A 17,590-nucleotide genomic window follows, 5' to 3' on the forward strand; every position below is an offset into this window, starting at 1 on the left:
GGCTTTGCCTACGAAGATAGATACACACTTGCAAACAGGAGTGAATAGTACCACTTCTAGTAGTGCATGTATGTGCTGGAATAAGTGTCATACATTAAGATGTAAATTTTATTCTCTGAGCTGAATACCAGGTGATTAATTCTGATAGCATAGTGATCAATTGGTACAGATGCTGCACCTGAGTAATGTTTGTTTCTGTACACATCCCTAACAGAGGTGCATCACTAACACAGGTGTCACTTGCATAGCTGTGCCACATCTCTGATTTCCTGAAAACACTGACATTGGTAGTTAGGTTGTATGTAGTTCTGCCAATTTTTTCAATTAGACCCATTATTGATTTGATGAAAAAGCAAATTAAACATACCATGGTAGTATGTAAATTGGTTAGACAGAACAGGAGGTTCTGGTGCTGAGCTTCTTAGGCACATGGCCTCTGTGTGCAGCTTTTGCTCACCGAAGTCTCTGGAGATTACAGAAACAGGGGAGATTTTTGCAAGAGATCTAGGCAGCATTAATCTAGCAACTGAGGTATGAAACATCCAGGAATATGTTAATGTAAGGAGATCTTTGGAAAAAAGTGCCAGGAAGCTCAAACTTTGTGAAGAAAACAGAGTTAAAGTTGCTTTGTTTCTTCATTTTAAATCTGGAATAAACCTTTTGTTTTCATGAAGCTGCTACAGATTTATACCAGTTTGAGAATAAAAATCGGTAAAAACAGGTAATAACATCTTTTGTTTCAAAATAGCAAGAAGAAATATTTGTTAACTGATGGTACATTTTAAGTTGTCTGAATCTCTGGCATGTGCAATCAACACTGTGCGCAGCTCACAAGCATTTCTTTGCAATTTTCCCTCGCCAAAGAACAAGAGTTTTGATGCCAAGAATGAATAACATGCAGTGACCATCCAGGAGTTTACATGTTCATGTTTGCAAAATCACCCTCCCCACCCTTTGCTCCTTAACAGGAGCTCAACACGATGGGGAACCCAAAGCAAGTAGGCGTGCTCACAAGCAAGCTTCTTCCCTAATTTCCGTTTAATTAATTTACCAAATCAAATCAAACTGCTACTGTGAAAATTATTTTCTCATGGAGGAGGCTGAAGGATCTCTCCAAAAGTCATCCAAAGCACTTGAGGTTCAGCTTCTTGAAGTGGGTTAGCCAAAACAAACGTAACGGACAGGATGCTGCAACAGCAGGTCCACCCAGGGCACGCAGCTCATGGCAAGACGTTTCCTAAGGTCAAATACAGTAAGCCCATTGTCTGGCTTTGGTGCGCTGGAAACCTACATAAGTCAGCACAAGCCTACAAAATCCTCTTTTCTTATTTCTGCGTAGCCACTTGTGTCGTAGCAGAGAGACAGTATTTTGCACTCTCTCTCTCTCATGTCACTCAGCACTGTAAGGAGGCCCAATAATATAATTTCCAACAGGCCCAAACTCTTGTTGAAATTAGCGGTCGGCCTGCAGGTCTGTACTTTTAGGGTCTGTACCCTATACTATTAAAACAGTCTAAAATATCCGGGTAAAAGCTATGCTGTTTAAGACAAGATTTGGGTTTCTTTTGCCACTAGTGCTGCCAGGATATAAGCTTACATCTTCTTCTCTCTTGAAAAGCATGTAGATTGTTATATACAAATAGAGTCATTAATGGAAAGCAAGACATTGCAAATCAGACAATAGACATATCAATTAATCCCTGGGATGCACACAAGGCAATCAATTTTCCCAAATCCCAAATCAAATTTTAAGAAAAGGATAAAGAAAAACAATTTGAATTTCCACTCCTTTAAAAAGATGGGGATGGGAGGAGGAGAGAGAGGTAAACTGGTGTGCCAATCATTCTCGCTGTCTGTCTTCACTATTTCCGAAATTACAAAATGTGAGCTAACTTGCAAAAATTGTGAAAAACATATTCTGTGTCAGTGGAAAAGCTGAAGTTTCAGATTAAAATGTCTAAAAAGAAAAGAAGAGAAAGAGAGAGGAAGAAAGTAGCAAGTATTAGGAAACTTCTGGATTTACATGCACAAGGTGCCTACACTGGGAGAAGGGGTAATGTTTCTCTTTCTGTGCCTTTTTGTGCACTGATGGAAGTGATGTCCTACAGCATTTCAAGTCATTTATTGAAGTTTGGTGGTGGTAGTGGGAATGTTGTTAAGGGAAGTAAAAAAAGCAATGTCCATTTGAAGCTTGTCTGTGAACTTTGCATGAACCGCCAGGAATAATGTAGTGTGATGACAAGCCAGTTATACCTTCCACTAAATTTGCTGTCTGGAATGAACTGAAATAGTGTTTGGTTTGTGTAATTACGTCCATCTATCTTTATATTCCAGCGGCATATCGCAAATTGAAAATACTAAAAATTGACTGTTGGTTCTGATATTTAATGATTGCCAAAGACAAGACGATGATTTATTGGTTACTTACCGATGTGACACATTTGCATCTTATTAGACGGAGATTACTATTCCTTAAAATGCGGACGAGGCCTGATCATGTCTGATGGATTGATTTGATTTGCAAATGTAATCAAACTAATAAGAGGGAAAAAATGAGCAATAATGCCTTGTTTTTCAACTGGCAATCACTCCCCTGCCAACAACGCTGATATCCCTGACTAAGCAGCCTTCACATAGTCTTCCTGTCTCCTCAAATAAACAAAGGGATGCAAAGAGCTTGATAAGAGGATAACGAGCCAAGTATGGATGTAACATGGAGCCTGTACCTCAACACTGTACAAATACATCCATGGGAGTACCAGGATAGAGCTTACTGTGCCTTCAATCCTTAAAAAGCAGTGAGCAAAAAGCCAAAGAACAAAACTCAATGATAAAAAAGCCGTTACTGAGTGAGGGGAAAAAAACTTTGTAAGAAAAGAAAAGTGGTTTTAATTTAGGGAACCCCAGGAAAACACTCCTCAGCAGTACAGAAGTTACAAAATAAATACCTGGAATTCCTCAACCTGATGGGAAGTTAATTGGGGAGTGTATTTTGGACAATATGATTCAAGCAATTGCAATCACTGTCTGTAGCCACAGCATCAGAGAACCTATTCCCAGAGGCATGCTGAATGGTGTTTTAAAATCCTCCCAAATACTAAATGCATGCTTTCTGTAGATTTTTATCTGCACCATATTGATAACATAAACACTTAAATAATATATTTCACAATAAACATTCTATCATTCTGGCCAGAATGCTAATGTTTCCATAAGGGCTGAAATACGGTTCTAGATAAGAGCAGACTCTTATTCTGCTTACAGTAAATGACCCTAATTCTCCATAGTAGGATTCTCTTCCTTGTTAATAATAATAAAAAAAAAGCAAGGAATTGCACCAAGTCCGCCTCCCCATTTAAAAAAAAGTGGTAGGTCAAGCAGAAGGCAAATAATAAAGCTCTGAGGTCCACACAGGTTTCTGACTGTGACCTGCATATTTAGGGACTGATCCAAAGCACAGTGAAATCAAGGCAAGTCCTTCTATTGGCCTAAATGGATTTTCACATAGAGCTTTACTAAAGAGGGAGGTTCGAGTGTGAATGTTGACAGCTGAAGAAGTGATCCTACAAATATTTGGGAACACAGAGAACTCTGCACAATGGAAGTGTCTGTGTAAATAATGTGATTGTACTACTTAAATATTTTCCAGACTGATTGCTAATTTGCTTCACTAAGGGATATTCGATAATGTGAAAAAAAAAAAACCAACTTGCTTTAGGGAACAGCTATTACGAAGTGTCAGGTTAAAAACAAAGTTGAATATATAGCTCCAATTACCATGCTCAAAGACCTCAAAATATTTTCATAATTTAAAGTTTTACAGCTCATGTAATTTATACTTATTTTAACAGTGGAAAAGCATCCCGGTCAAATTCCAATTAAATAATTACATTTTGCCTACCTAAAATTCTCACTGCATTTTTAATTGGATAGGACACACTTCACTGCTTCTCCTAACTTGTTTAGTGTTGCCATTCAGTATATAAATAGCTACCACTTTCTACCACGGAGACAGTACACTTGTCCGTGTAGCTATCGATGGCAAATTCTAGTTCACCTGTGTTGGCTGTAGCACTGGAACTCGGGAGACCCATGGCAGCCTCTGTCCCTACCTCCCCCTGTCATAAGCTCTTTTTAGGTGTATTTTTTTCCTCCAAGCAGGTTCTCTGAAAGATTGTATGTTTTTCATTGATGTTGGCTGATTACGGTTATGAGTATGCAAATATTGACTGTCAACACCCTCTTCTCTTGACTTATCTCCTGAAATGCCCATCTAAGCCTCTTGTCAGACATTGTCCTCTGTAGGTTTATGACAGTGCTGGAATTACCCTGCACAGCATGTGCACTGCTCGTCCCCAACTCCACCTGCATTCCTCGCCTAGTGCCTTTCTGAAGCACCCTGTTTCCCAGTGGCCTTTTGATTACAGAAACCATGGTGTGGTTCACATATGAGGATTATACTACACAGTAAGTTACTCATCATCGTTGAAGTGCTAGGTGCAATCCTGCCATCACTGTGAACTCCGAATCTGTGTTGAATATATTAGGGAAAGTGTTCAGCACAAGTCATTAATGGTGTCTGGAAAATGTTCAGTAACTCGAAATGCAAAGAAATTCTTCAAAACAGACTCCTACCAATTTCACTGAATGAAGATCATCGGGAATTCACAATGAATATTGCATGTTAAATCTGTAGCTGAAGATTCACTGACACTAAGCAACCCGCTCCTGAATCTACACAACAGTTAACTTTATCTCTGGGAAACTTCAAAGTAGTAAAAAGTGAAGAATGGATCACAGAGTAGATGGCTTCCTACAAGAGACCAATAGGGGGAAGGACTCAGAATTCTTCGCACTGCAATTGCAGTTAATTAATGAATGACACAAGGGTCATGGTAACTTCCATATGCTACCGGATATAGCTTGAATCGTAGGAAGTTTGGAATCTAATGCTTGCCTGTTCATTAAAGCAAGCACAATGCTATAGCATAGTTATAAGAAAATCTCTGGCTAGAAATACACCCTGCAGCCTGCTAATGTCATGATATATTTACGCCAGTAAGTGCAGCTTCTTCTTTGAATGAACATATGAGCAGCAGCCATTGCATGCTAAACTGTTCACCCTGATCTCTCCAACAGCTAGATGCACGCGAACTGCAGTTTTGCCTCGTCTCTTCTCCACCCTCATCACAACCCTTTGCCATAGTGTTCTCATGCGTAACATGTTAGGACCTGGTAAGTTAGCTGACCCTACTTTTCAAGTGCCATTTACATTGAACTTGGAGCCTTCTGTGTCTGCAGTTGCATCTCATTTCAATATTTGATTTCACCTCAACTGTTAATGCAGCTGATTGAAACTGATGGTGCACAACATGGCAGATGAAAACATTTTGGGGAGAAGGTTCAGAGCTATACTGTGAAATTTCCACTTGTCTATAATACGTGCCTCAGGAGTTTGGGGTGGAAAATCCCTTGGGCAGACCAACATACTGTCAGAGAACTTTCTCTTTACAGAACATGTTTTCAAATAAAAGGAAGGTTCTGTGTTTTTTTCTTGCATGGAAAATTACCCAAATATTCCTGCCTGCTATATAGTATTAAAGTTGGGGACAACAAATTAACGTAACATGGAAAATGACTTAAAAGTTACAGCCAAGTAAGTGTTCCATCTAAGTAATTAAATACAGGAGCATTCAGTATCTGCATTCTTTCGATTCTGTGTCTCCTGTGTTTCTTGGGAATCTTTCTCCATACACATATGTGTATATAAATGTGTGTATGTGTATATAAACGTATGTGCATTGCACATTGAGCATTGCACATTGAGCATTGCACAATAAAAAAGCTTACTAGCAGAGAAGACATGAGTTCATAAAGCTCTTGTATGATCCAGCTGATGCAGAAGGCGATTACTGCAGACTCATTTTTAAAAATTGCTGATTCTGTTATCAGACTGGATCGAGCCTTGCCATTACAACCCAGGTGCTCCCCTGCTATCCCTATACTATATATAACCAGGCCCAGGTCACCATGTGCTCTGCCAGAAACGTGCTGACTGGCTAAGGGGGCCTTGCAATTCAGATAATTAATCCTATTCTAATGTAGGTTAAGCAGGTGTGAAGCCGAACTCATCCAGAGAGAAAGTAGAGGCATCCTTAGAATTATAGTATTTAACTGGTCTCGGCTGACTTTAGGAAACTAGACCATCCTGTGCCGCTGACCCGTCATACAGGTGGAGACCTGTCTGCTCTAAATCCAGCCTGAGCAATCAGCTCTTTTCCCCCCTCCCTCCTGCCACCCTGGGTTTACAGTATCAACACACATGACTGAAAAGCTGCTCTGTTCTTCCCCACCCACAACAAAGTAACTATATTTTTGTTGGAGGCTAACTTAGATGAGTAAGTCACCTGTTTAGTTTAAAATGGACTGAATGGTTACCATAAGAAGGCTATGTTGCTCTAATTTTACTTCTGCATTCCTAGCATGTGCTATGATCCTTTCACAGGCCAATTTAAATGACACGTAACATTCATGATCTTATTTCCAACAAAGCCTTCAGGAATTTTAAAACTGACAAAAATAATCTCTTTGTTTGGATGTTCTTTAAACTCTTTTCTAGAGGAAAGGAGTCCCGTAAATACCGAAGTGATAGTCAACATAAACGATAGGCTCGATTCTGCAGCATTTGCCTCTTCTGCAAATTCCTCACCTAAGGCATAACATCAAGATTTGTTCCAACTTTCTTACTGTGTTTCGGAGCAAGGCATCTTCCTGCCTTGTGGCCACGCGTTACTTGGAAGAAGTTGGCCATCCTTGAGGTATCAATTGCACAGTTAGGGAAAGGATGCCCCCTCAAAGATTATTTTGGAAGTTTAATTTGTTTCATACAGTATGCTCCTAACCGGCAGTCTTTTAATATGGTTGGCAGTTAAACTAAATTATGGGGAGTGGAGGTGGAATGACTCTAAAGAGGTAACATGCCCAAAAATCTAATGTGCCCAGCTATCTCCTGTATGGCAGTCCAGCTGCCGTCCCACTTGCAAAAGGCCACTATTGCTGAAGTCTCAGATTCAGCTTGCTTACAAAAAAAAGAGCATGGAGACTACAGTAAAATTAAAAAGGTTAAGATACATTTAGACTTCCTACTCTCTGGTAATAAGATTAATTCCTTGTTGGCTCAGAAGAAGGGAAACTGTTACTGAGTCGTCTGCAATTTACACAGACCTAATCTAGTAAACCCGTTTGTCACACAAGAAGTGGGTACAAAGGTGAGTATTGTTGTCCTCTAAGTGGAAATACTTGCTTAAAGCTCAATTCTGCACATTGCTGTGGAGACTTTGCGGTGGCGAGTACACACAGGGAACAAAGAAAACGCTCAGCTCCCACTGATATACTGACTGCTGGTGTGGGTTTATCCCTTCGAGGCCAGATCCTTCAACAACAGAGGCTGGCATAGCACATTTGACTTGCACACCCATGACAACTGATCCTACCGAGGGCTCTTGGTCTGTCTCTATAGACTGACTGGGCAAACTACCATACGTATTTTCTTCTACTAATTCTTGTTGTAATGCCTGATTGCTGAATAAGACCAAACCATTTCCTATGTTTTCACTTTGCATCTTCTTACGCTGTGCCCTCCGCCAAAAAAATCCCCAGATGTGTTAAGGGAATGGATTAATATTTTTTTCATTTTTTTCTCTCCTTTATTCTATTCAGCATCACCTTTGAACACCTTTAAATATGCAATGGTGTATTTTCGGCCTCATGGTACTTCAGTGATAAAATGTTCGCAAGTAAGGACGCAGGCTGTGTAAGTCAGGCCACAAGTCATCCAGGGTAACACAACACTCTTGATTTTGCTAGAAGAATAATAGGGAATGGCTGCTACATCTTTTTATACTCTTGCATTTAAGAATCAAATAATAGCCATTTTTGTTTACAGAAAGAAAATGAAAAGCACTGGCATTCATTACTGTTGATTTGCTCTCTTTTTATTAATCATTTCTTATTTTTAAAGGGCCACAGGAGTGAACAACATAATGCAATGGTAGGAAGATATTTACCAATTTAGCACCTCATTATAAAACTACTCAGAAACCTCTTTGTCTCTCGTTTAACATAATAATTATTAGTGGCAACAAAAGTGGATCCCACACTTGCAGCATGATTAGCAAGTGATGAATTTGGGTTGAATATATTGCATTTTGCTAAGTAAACCTTATTATATCCCAAATCCTCAGTATAAAAAACATCTGATTTTAAGAAAATAATTTCCACTCCTGTTTAAACGCATTTCCAAATTAACCAGTGATATTCTATAGAAAACTGCCTCTTTTATGCTTGAAGTCTCCAGCTGCCACACAATTTATATCTCTTTCCTCCCCTCTTTGTTTTTCAGCCATTTTCCCTGAATGTCAAAGTCAATTTAGTGCATTTCACTTTGCTGAATAAATCAGAGGCGAAATCCTTGCTAAAAGTGAAAATTTGATTTGCTAAAAGGAGCTTAGGGCAACTATTAATCAATATATCCAGAGTGTCAAAGCTAAGGCCATGATAGACATGCATTCATTTGGAGATTGGTTGAGGCAGATAAAGGGGGACACTGGGGAAAAAAAAAAAAAGTGCAACAGCTAGACAGTGCAGTGTGTATGTTGGGGATATGGGTGGAGGGAGAGGACTGTTTTTTTAAAAAAAAAAAAAAGGAGACAGTCACTTGGAAGGAAGAGGCGAGTACTTGTATATGAATAAAAGGTGAACTTAATAGAGGCATAAAGTCACTGTTTAATTCTGATCTTGAGAGAAGAGGATTTTAATGAAGGATTTTTTTTTTTTCCAAAAAGTAAAACATATGAATTGAGCCCAGTTCTTTTGTTACCTGTTAATTCCATTTTTTGGTTTTGTTTTGCTTTTGGTGATGATTATTCTTAAACAAGCTTTTTCAACAAATACATAGGGATTTTAAAGTCAAAACTTTAAAAAGTCAAAGCAAGAGTTCCAGATGCTTTTGTAAGAGTCTTACTGTACATTTATTTTATATTCATGTATAATTTGCAGGTGATGAGATGTTTATATGCCTGGGATTATTATTTTTTTTTATTATTATTCTTTTTTTCCCCCAGTTAATTTAGTGCTAGTAAAAAATGCCAGAAATGACTATCCTGGAAACTGAAGTGCTTTTTTTACTCCAGGACATCTATGTCTAGTGGTACAGAAACCTCCTCAACCCTTCATTGCTGTCTGTCTCAGTTCTGAACTGGAACCAGTCTTTTCTGATTAGCAGACACACTAAGAGTGTGTACATCTGTAGTTGCACACAGAGTCTACTCTTTTGTACTGAAATCAGCTAAAATTTTGCCACTGACTTCAGTAACAGATCCATCAAGAATAGTCTGCCATCATATCTCAGGTATATCATATTATATGAAATAATCTTAAAATAAACAAACGGGCCTTCCTGTAACTACCTGTTACCACACTGCAGATACCTGTTTTGTTTTGAAAATGCTCTTAGCACATGTTTATTCATACATTTTCCTGGAAATCCCACCTCTTCCCTGCCTTGCAAAAACACTTACACCTTCTCTGTGATACTATTTTCAAAAAATGAGAAAAAATAAAAAGTGCCACCATTCCTAGTACTTCAAATGATGTTAAAAATATTGATGCAAGCAGTGGGGTAGATGAACTGCTGGCATTTTAGGCACGCTGCTTTTCCATTCTGCTCAGAGTAGCTTGAATCAACATGATCTACACACTGGCAGTGTCAGGCGGTCCATCCATGCTAATGCTCAAAAATAAAACCGACAGTCAATTGCTGATTTCCCACATTGTACAATTTAGTGACAGAGGTCAAGGAAGTCAGTGGTGTTTCAGAAACCTTTTGGCTGGAATCTCTACCTGTAAGGCCCAGGGGATGGTCTGCCTCAGATCATGTATGTCATATAAGTTGCAAGTTCAAGAACATTTCCATCATAGGAAGAGCATGTCTGACTTCCACAATTACTGCATGTTTGTAGAAGGAGTTAAAAGAAGAGCAGATAGCGAGCTTTTGATAAACAGAAGGCAAAGAGAACTTGCAATGTGTCCAAGATAGCACATTGATAGAGGGCAGGATGTCCTGATTCCCCAGGAGGCTCAAGTTATTATCGCTACAAACGTCTTAGTCAGCACGAAAGAGCTCATACTCGGTTCCATGTTACATGAGCAGTAACCACCACATTTACGTGTCCACCTGTCTGTGCAGACAGGTACCCTGTGATAGGGGGCTCTAAGATAGCTGCAGGAGCCCTCACGTTGTCTGAAATGTCCTGAATTCAGCTAGCAGCACAAGAGACTAGAGAAGGCCTCAACCTTAGCAGAAACAACAGATTTTACAGCAGCAAGCAGCGTGGTACAGACAGAAGACATCTATTCCCCTTGTAGAGCTGAGATTCTGCATTAGCTGCCCCAATAACAATCCAGAAAAGGATTTGGGCATAAACAGGATGCTGGCTATAGCTAAAACGTATGTGATTATATACACCAGGTAGTTCCAACATACGATTTCAGTTTATCTTCAAAGTCCTACCGACGTGAATACTACCATGAAGCAACATTCAGAATTTCTTCCCTGTCATTTAAACACATGCTGTATGTCCACTAAGATGTAGATATATAAACAACTATGTGCATGACAACAGGTACATATATACCCAATTCATATCTGCATAGATGTACCATATATGCACGCTCTCATGCTTTCTTGAACGTTAGCTTTCCAAGGGTGATTATGGTCAACTTTTTCTCTGTACTTTTACCTACATGGGGTGGTATTTCTGAAACAGATGATGAGAAAAGGGCATTTTAAAAATGACGACTCTGCAGCAAATCATGTTCTTGTTCAGTATTAGAATGTTAAACTATACCCCTGAGACCTGCTTTGGAAAGGAAAGCTTAAATATTGTTCTCCACAAAGAGTATGTCGGAACAATAATGTTTCATAAAACATTAACACCAAAATATTCAAAACATCCTTGGATTTGCTCCATCAAAATCATGCCCTCCTTTTTTTTAATACTAGCACCAGTGGCAGTATCAATTTCTAAATATTCCCTTTGTTGAACACTGTTACTGCTAGCAAAAGAGGAACATAGTTGAAGACAAGCAGGCTTATTTTACAAAATAATGTAACTAGTTATTTTTGATGTATTAGTCTGATTTACTGTTTCCAAACAAATTTTTCATTTTAAGTGCAAAAAGTTGATTTCTATGGTCTGGTTGATGTTTTTTCATGCATGCAAATTTTTTAGAGAACATTTTGTCTTTAGCTTCCTGTTATGCACTTTTTTAAGAGCTTAATGTTTCCTGCCTCCACTTAATATGAAAGAACATTACACACTTTTGCTGAATGTCAATGGGATAGTTACATTACAGAAATAGTGCCTGAACGACTCTGATATTGTGACTAGGTATCAGCAGAATTCCACCCATACTGGAAAAGAGTTTAATTAATACAATGCAACCAATGTAAAATGGAACCTCCCCAAAATACAACGCAAAGGGTAGGAAACTCAACCACCAGCAAATACTGAATTAAGCATGGCTCTCTTATTTAAAAGATAAATAAAATAATAAAATAAAATAAAATAAAATAACGTAAAATAAAATAGTCTTGCAGAGGCTTCATAAATTTATTTACAATTTATTTATGTCAGTTAATAGGGGTTTTGTCTCATCAGGCAGGAGACGAAGCAGCATCAGCCTCTCCCTAAGCACCTTCAGTATTTTACTAACGAAGTTACAGTACATCGGAATATTTTAATCTGACAAAAGAACAACAATAGATCTGACTGCTGGGCTGATAATCTTCTTATCACACCCTGTGAAACCTAGCTCTAATATTTGACTGAGCCTCCATTACTCGGCAACACATTCTAAAAAGGCCAACAATGGAGAGAGAATGAAGTGGAGTGTGGAAGTACCTCCATATCTACATAAAAGAGATTAGAGGCGACAGCGTTCCATTTTACAGCTCAATCATATTGTGTTAGCATGCGCTTATCCGAGCGCGGATGAAATTGAAAGAGAAATAAAAAAGAGTCAGGCAGATAGGAACCAGAAAAGCGAGGCATGAGCAATTTCCAAGGATATAAAAGGATGCTAATGGCGGGGCCCTGTCATTCTTAAAAAGGGCTATTAGGGCACCATCATCTGTTCTTGTGCCCTTACGCTCCTCTAACTAAAGTCAAGCATTTCCTAATGCCATTGTGATCTTTTTCGTCTTCAGATAAGACATGGTCATGTTTCATAACAACACACTTTCCATTTATTTGATTTATAAATGCAAGGAGACTAATTCTATTTACTGATAAAGGCTTTCCATATATATTTTTCTTTCAATATTTCCTTTTGTAGATGGCATAGACTTTTCATTCAATAAAAGCAACTATTGAAATGTTTCCAATAGCACAAAAATACTAATGATTTTAAGAAAGCATTTGAACTTTGTATAATTTAAAAATATTTTTTAGTCCATGACTGCAATGGGAAGCAGTTGGCCAGGACAGAATGCATATTGCATTGTTACCTTTTTATAGATAATCTCATTAAAAGACTTTCTGTTAGAATAGCAAAAATATTATTTTGGTTTCTTCCACAAAGACAAGTTTTACTTTGAATTACAATGCTTTACAGTCGAGATCTTTATTAGTTATTAAGCACCTGATATATAAGGGCCTTTAATTATACTGAACCTTAAGAAATCACTATAGTAAAGAAAGATTTGCTGATTGCTGCTTTGCTGTGCTAGGCACAAATTCACTACTGGTATAATTAATCGATTCCAAGAGATTTACACCAAGGATTTACTTAGTCCGCTAAGCTACAGCAAACTTTCATGCAATTTGCACTCTTTTTCTAACTCATCCGTTTTCCAATTCTGTTGTTTCTGCCTACAGTAACATTTGTTAGCTCACAAAACAATCAACTAGCACCAATCCAGGCTCTTCTACAAGTTGTTTTGTGCCAGACATTACCTGAGTGTAAGCAGTCCAACTTCAGCAGTACTCCATCATTCAAAACCAAGCTACAAAAGCTCATCACATTTGCCCTTTAGCGTGTCAAGCCCTTCTGCATTTTGATTTTTGTGATCCAATGCCAGACAACAAGCAGAGATTTTATCACTGCCCTCTGTTACCAGAAGGCTTATAAAAAGATTGTCTTTATTTTTTTTTTCTTCTTCTCATTCCTAAACAGAGGCAGGTGAGTAAACTTAGCTAGTGTGACTTTACCACAGCAGGTGTGTTTTTGAGTTTACCTTGTAATAAAAGACTGCCTCATGGCAGAAATTTTCCTCAACTGGTTCAGATCACAGACTGCAAATTTTCAAGGCCAGTTTACAGCATCCAATGCCTTTTCCACACTAACCAAAGCCATCATTTTAAAGGCTGCTCAGTCTCATCCCTCTGCTCTTCCTGCCCCTCCAGCCAAATCAAAGCTACACAACATATTCACAAATCAAACTGACGAACATTCCCCTGCAACTACTATGGAGCATGCTGACTTCTTTGAGAGCTACTCTATTTTGGTTAAGGTGATCTAGGTATCTTCCAAAGATGAAACTCAAACTCACTTATTTAACTCATTTTGACTTAATTTGGGGTGCTTTATTAGCAACCAGTGTAAGACAAAGTAGCTAGTATAATATAGAGTGATGTTTAAATTAGTTTACAATTTGCTTGGGCTCATCTAGAACTGCTCTGAACAAAGCCATTCAGAAATGTCAGCTGTGTTCCTAACCACTGTAACAAATTGTTGCCTGAACGCTGCACACCTAATGACTTCAAATTAGCTTCACTGCAATATTGCCTGACAGTTCGTTACGACTGTTAGCAACATAGCTGGCGTATCATGACCAATAAATTGGTTTCAGTGTGGGCTGGGAAAAGGACTTCCATCAATTTGATTAAAGAAATTACTGTAGCATTCAAAGCATAAAGACAAACTAGTTTAAGGAGACAGAAATAAGTTAACTGTACCAGAAAAACATTGCTTGTGATACAAAAGCTTGTTTATACACCATTTGTGGCACAGAGAATGACTAAATTTCAACTGTGTTGCATACTGACTATTTTAGAGTCTGTAGGTTGTTGTCGCTCATCTAAAGTAAAATAATGTTCCATAAATGTACAAAGTATTTTATTATTATTCTTTGTTAGTGTTTTTATTTATCAAGGGTGACCCAGAAGCACCTACAAGAAGAACTGAGACCTTGTGCTGGTTAGCACATGGGAAAAAAACCGGGAAGACTATTTCCATTTCTTTGTGATTTCTTTTGATACTAGAAATAAAATATATTTAACTTTGATAAACAAACAACTGACTGGATTATTTGTTCTATTATTAAGGTATCCGAAAATCACACCTAAAATCAGGATGATATATTATTCAGAGGAATTAAAGGTTATCCATTCTTACATTCAACAAAGCTCCACTATCAAAATTAGAAAACTAACGAGCTGATGAAAACACACCAACATGCTCACTCATCTGCTGGACTAGAAAAATACCTTAAGAAACAAGAAAAAAAGGCAATCTTTTTTGTGAGACTTTACCATTTCTGAAAGGCGACAGACTGAGAACCCTGGCGACTCTCTATAAGCTTGTCTGCTAGCCCACAGTGCAAGCACAAATACCTCAGCAATGGGGGGGGGAAATAAAATATACCTGAAATGTTGACCGAAGAAATTGCTAATCTTCTGAGAAACTGCTTTTGATGACCCCCACTTTTCTTGCTAACAAGACTGTCAGTCAGCTGTTATAATATCAACGCATTTACACAAGGTAGACCTCAGTCCACTTCATACAGACCAAGGAACTACTAAGCTGTAAGAAGAGACCTTCTGGTACAATTCAGTTCTTTCTACTGGGCTGCTGGTACGATTCAGTTCTCGCACTAGTTCATTCCATGAAGAGAACAATTCCTCTGTGCCATGCCAAAATATAACTGAATTTTTGCACCTCCTGTGGTCAATATAAGATAGTGTTGCCTTTACGGAATAGAGGAACCAGACTTACATTCAACTACCACTAAATCAGATGAGTACAGAGGAGAGCACTTGCACTACCCTTCATACCAGGCTAATGCTCTGGATAGCAAGGCAAGTTTATCTTAATAAAAGTAATACGTGAAAAAAATTCATTCACTGAGCAGCAGGTAAAACTTACTAACATAGTAACACTCATAGCAACACTAACACTATTCCCAAGGTAAGATATATTATCATCTAACCTATGTCCTATGTGAATAATCTGGAGTCTTAACAAAACTTTATGCATTATAGTGAGAGAACAAATCATATTTTTTACCAGAACAGAATAACACATGCGATGATTTCTGCATGTCACCTATTTGCAATAAATACTGTATGTACCTGGAATATGCTTAGCCCATCCAATGATCACCACCAGTTCTCTGTCTGCCAAGTCACAAAGAGTGGTAAGCGCTTTGATGTCACTGTCTGGAACAGTAGGGTCAGGCATAGCGTAGATCTTCTCTGGTTCAGCCACCAGCAAATGGGAGACAATCTTGTTATCTGTAAAAATGGTCCAGAACAGCACAAGATCAGCAGTAGCATCATTCTACTTCTCAAACAGATGCCTCCTATTTCAAAGTGCACAAGAATTTGTCTTAAGATACTGGACTTAATTAAACCTTATTGTAACTTCACTGGCTTCTACAAGCGCCTGCAGCACAAACAAATCTGATCCATTAACAATGTTTATCAAGCTAGACTTGTATGTTCTTAAGAAAGTAAATTTTATGGAATGTAGAAATGATCACCTCCTAATATTGGAATACAAACTTTGTAGAAAAATATTCATGCCTTATAATGTATTTTGGACTGTGCAAATAGAAAAGTTTTGCCTTCCTCTAATTACCTGCAATCCTCCCCAAAGGCAGGTGTGTTTTTTGAGGGAGTAAATCCCACAAGCAATTAGTCAGTCACTGAAATCTGTTAACTTCTGTCAGCGATTCCAACTACCATTCTTTGTTTTAGATGTCACTGTTAAACTGTTGAACAGAAACAGTCTCAGGGCTTTCTCAGTGCTCATTATCCCATATATCTTATATTATGGGTATCCTGCCTGTTAAAATGTTAAGAATGAATCTGTACTCCTTGGGGCCTATGCTGTGAGAAAAGCAGGGTGTTGTCATATATTTGCTTTTCACTGAAACGTACGAATTTAGAATCATGTATAAAATTAGCTTCTTTAAGTACAAAAGAGCCAATCAGGAATAGCTATTAAAATCAATGAGAATAAAGAGTGTAAAACTAAGGAAAATATCAATAGATGCAGATCCTACCACAGAAAACTGGTTTTGTGCAAAGAATGATACTTTATCATATTCACACACTGGTTATTTTTATCTATATAGCATTTTCGTTCATGTGTAGTATTTACTTTTTCATCCCGATGAATTGTGAAATCTATTGGAATAATCATTTAAGTTATAAGGAAAAGTGGAGGGGAAAAAAAAAAGAGTAGAAGAGCCTGGAAGATTTACAATACAGTGTTGCTATTCTATATGTAGGATAAACATAAAATGAGCATTATATCCAGGTGGAGGCACAATATCTCTATACAGGAACCTGATTTGTTACTCTGAGAAGGCAGAACTGAAAAATGGGAAAAGGACTAATTCATTAAGCCTCCTAATACAGGATACATTACTATACTTCCCAATATATTTATGTTTTACCTTTCATAGTAGGTACATCTTGTGACCTCAAATGCACCACCAGAATTTAAAGCCCAAATATCACCCTCCAGTGAATTTACACTAATCCATTCCCTTCCTTAGGATAAAGAGTCATGGGGTTTGATATAAATGAGATTCCACCGTGAGAAGGTGTGAAGTATTTTCTGACTGCAGAGAAAGCTGACAGAATCAGTATCATTTTCCCCTTCTGCATGTAAGTCACAGGATGGACCACCATGTCCTCCTGTGGGGAAGCTCAATGGAAGCTGACGGGGATGTGACTTGCCCAGGAGTGTCAGAGAGGCTCCCTACCAGCCCATTATGGATGGATTTCCATAAAATACTCACTTTATTCAGATTTCTGATACTTTACTGCTCTTTTGTGACACAGACTCCTCAATTCTGATCTACTGTCTCTACAATTTTTGCCTTATTCCAAATTTGTGTGTCAGAAGCTGTGATATATGTCAGCCCTTCATAAAATAAGTGCAAGAGCCAACTGGAAACCATCACATCAAGCATGTTTTATTACAAGGGGATATATTCACGCTTTATATGAACTATAGGAACCATGCCAACTGAGTAATTCTTGATCTCAATATTCTACTGATTATCAAACTGATTAATGAGGAATTCTATTCTTATTTAAAGATGACAGATGGTAGTTTTAACTTATATTGGCAAACAACCTTTGCACATAATTTTTTTTATTTTTTAAACAGTCTTTTCATATCCTGTTTAATTTCACATAGAAAACATCATCTCTTTAAGTGAGAAAAGATAACATTGCTTCTTCCCAACTTCCAATATTTTTAATGTATTGAAAAGTAGGATAAATAAATTAGA

At 38.0% G+C, this 17,590-nt stretch overlaps 1 protein-coding gene across 9 annotated transcripts in view; it reads right to left on the reverse strand.

The window, feature by feature from the left end:
- The window catches only part of ESRRG (estrogen related receptor gamma), a 389,483-nt gene that overhangs the window by 33,831 nt on the left and 338,062 nt on the right, over positions 1-17,590 (reverse strand). For all 9 annotated transcript variants that reach the window (XM_075147084.1, XM_075147090.1, XM_075147089.1 and 6 more), the window contains one exon: positions 15,414-15,575. In XM_075147084.1, coding sequence (XP_075003185.1) covers positions 15,414-15,575 — 162 coding nt within the window. The remainder of the gene's footprint in view (positions 1-15,413; positions 15,576-17,590) is intronic.

This window comes from Calonectris borealis, chromosome 3 (genome assembly GCF_964195595.1).
Source record: "Calonectris borealis chromosome 3, bCalBor7.hap1.2, whole genome shotgun sequence".
Taxonomy (NCBI): domain Eukaryota; kingdom Metazoa; phylum Chordata; class Aves; order Procellariiformes; family Procellariidae; genus Calonectris; species Calonectris borealis.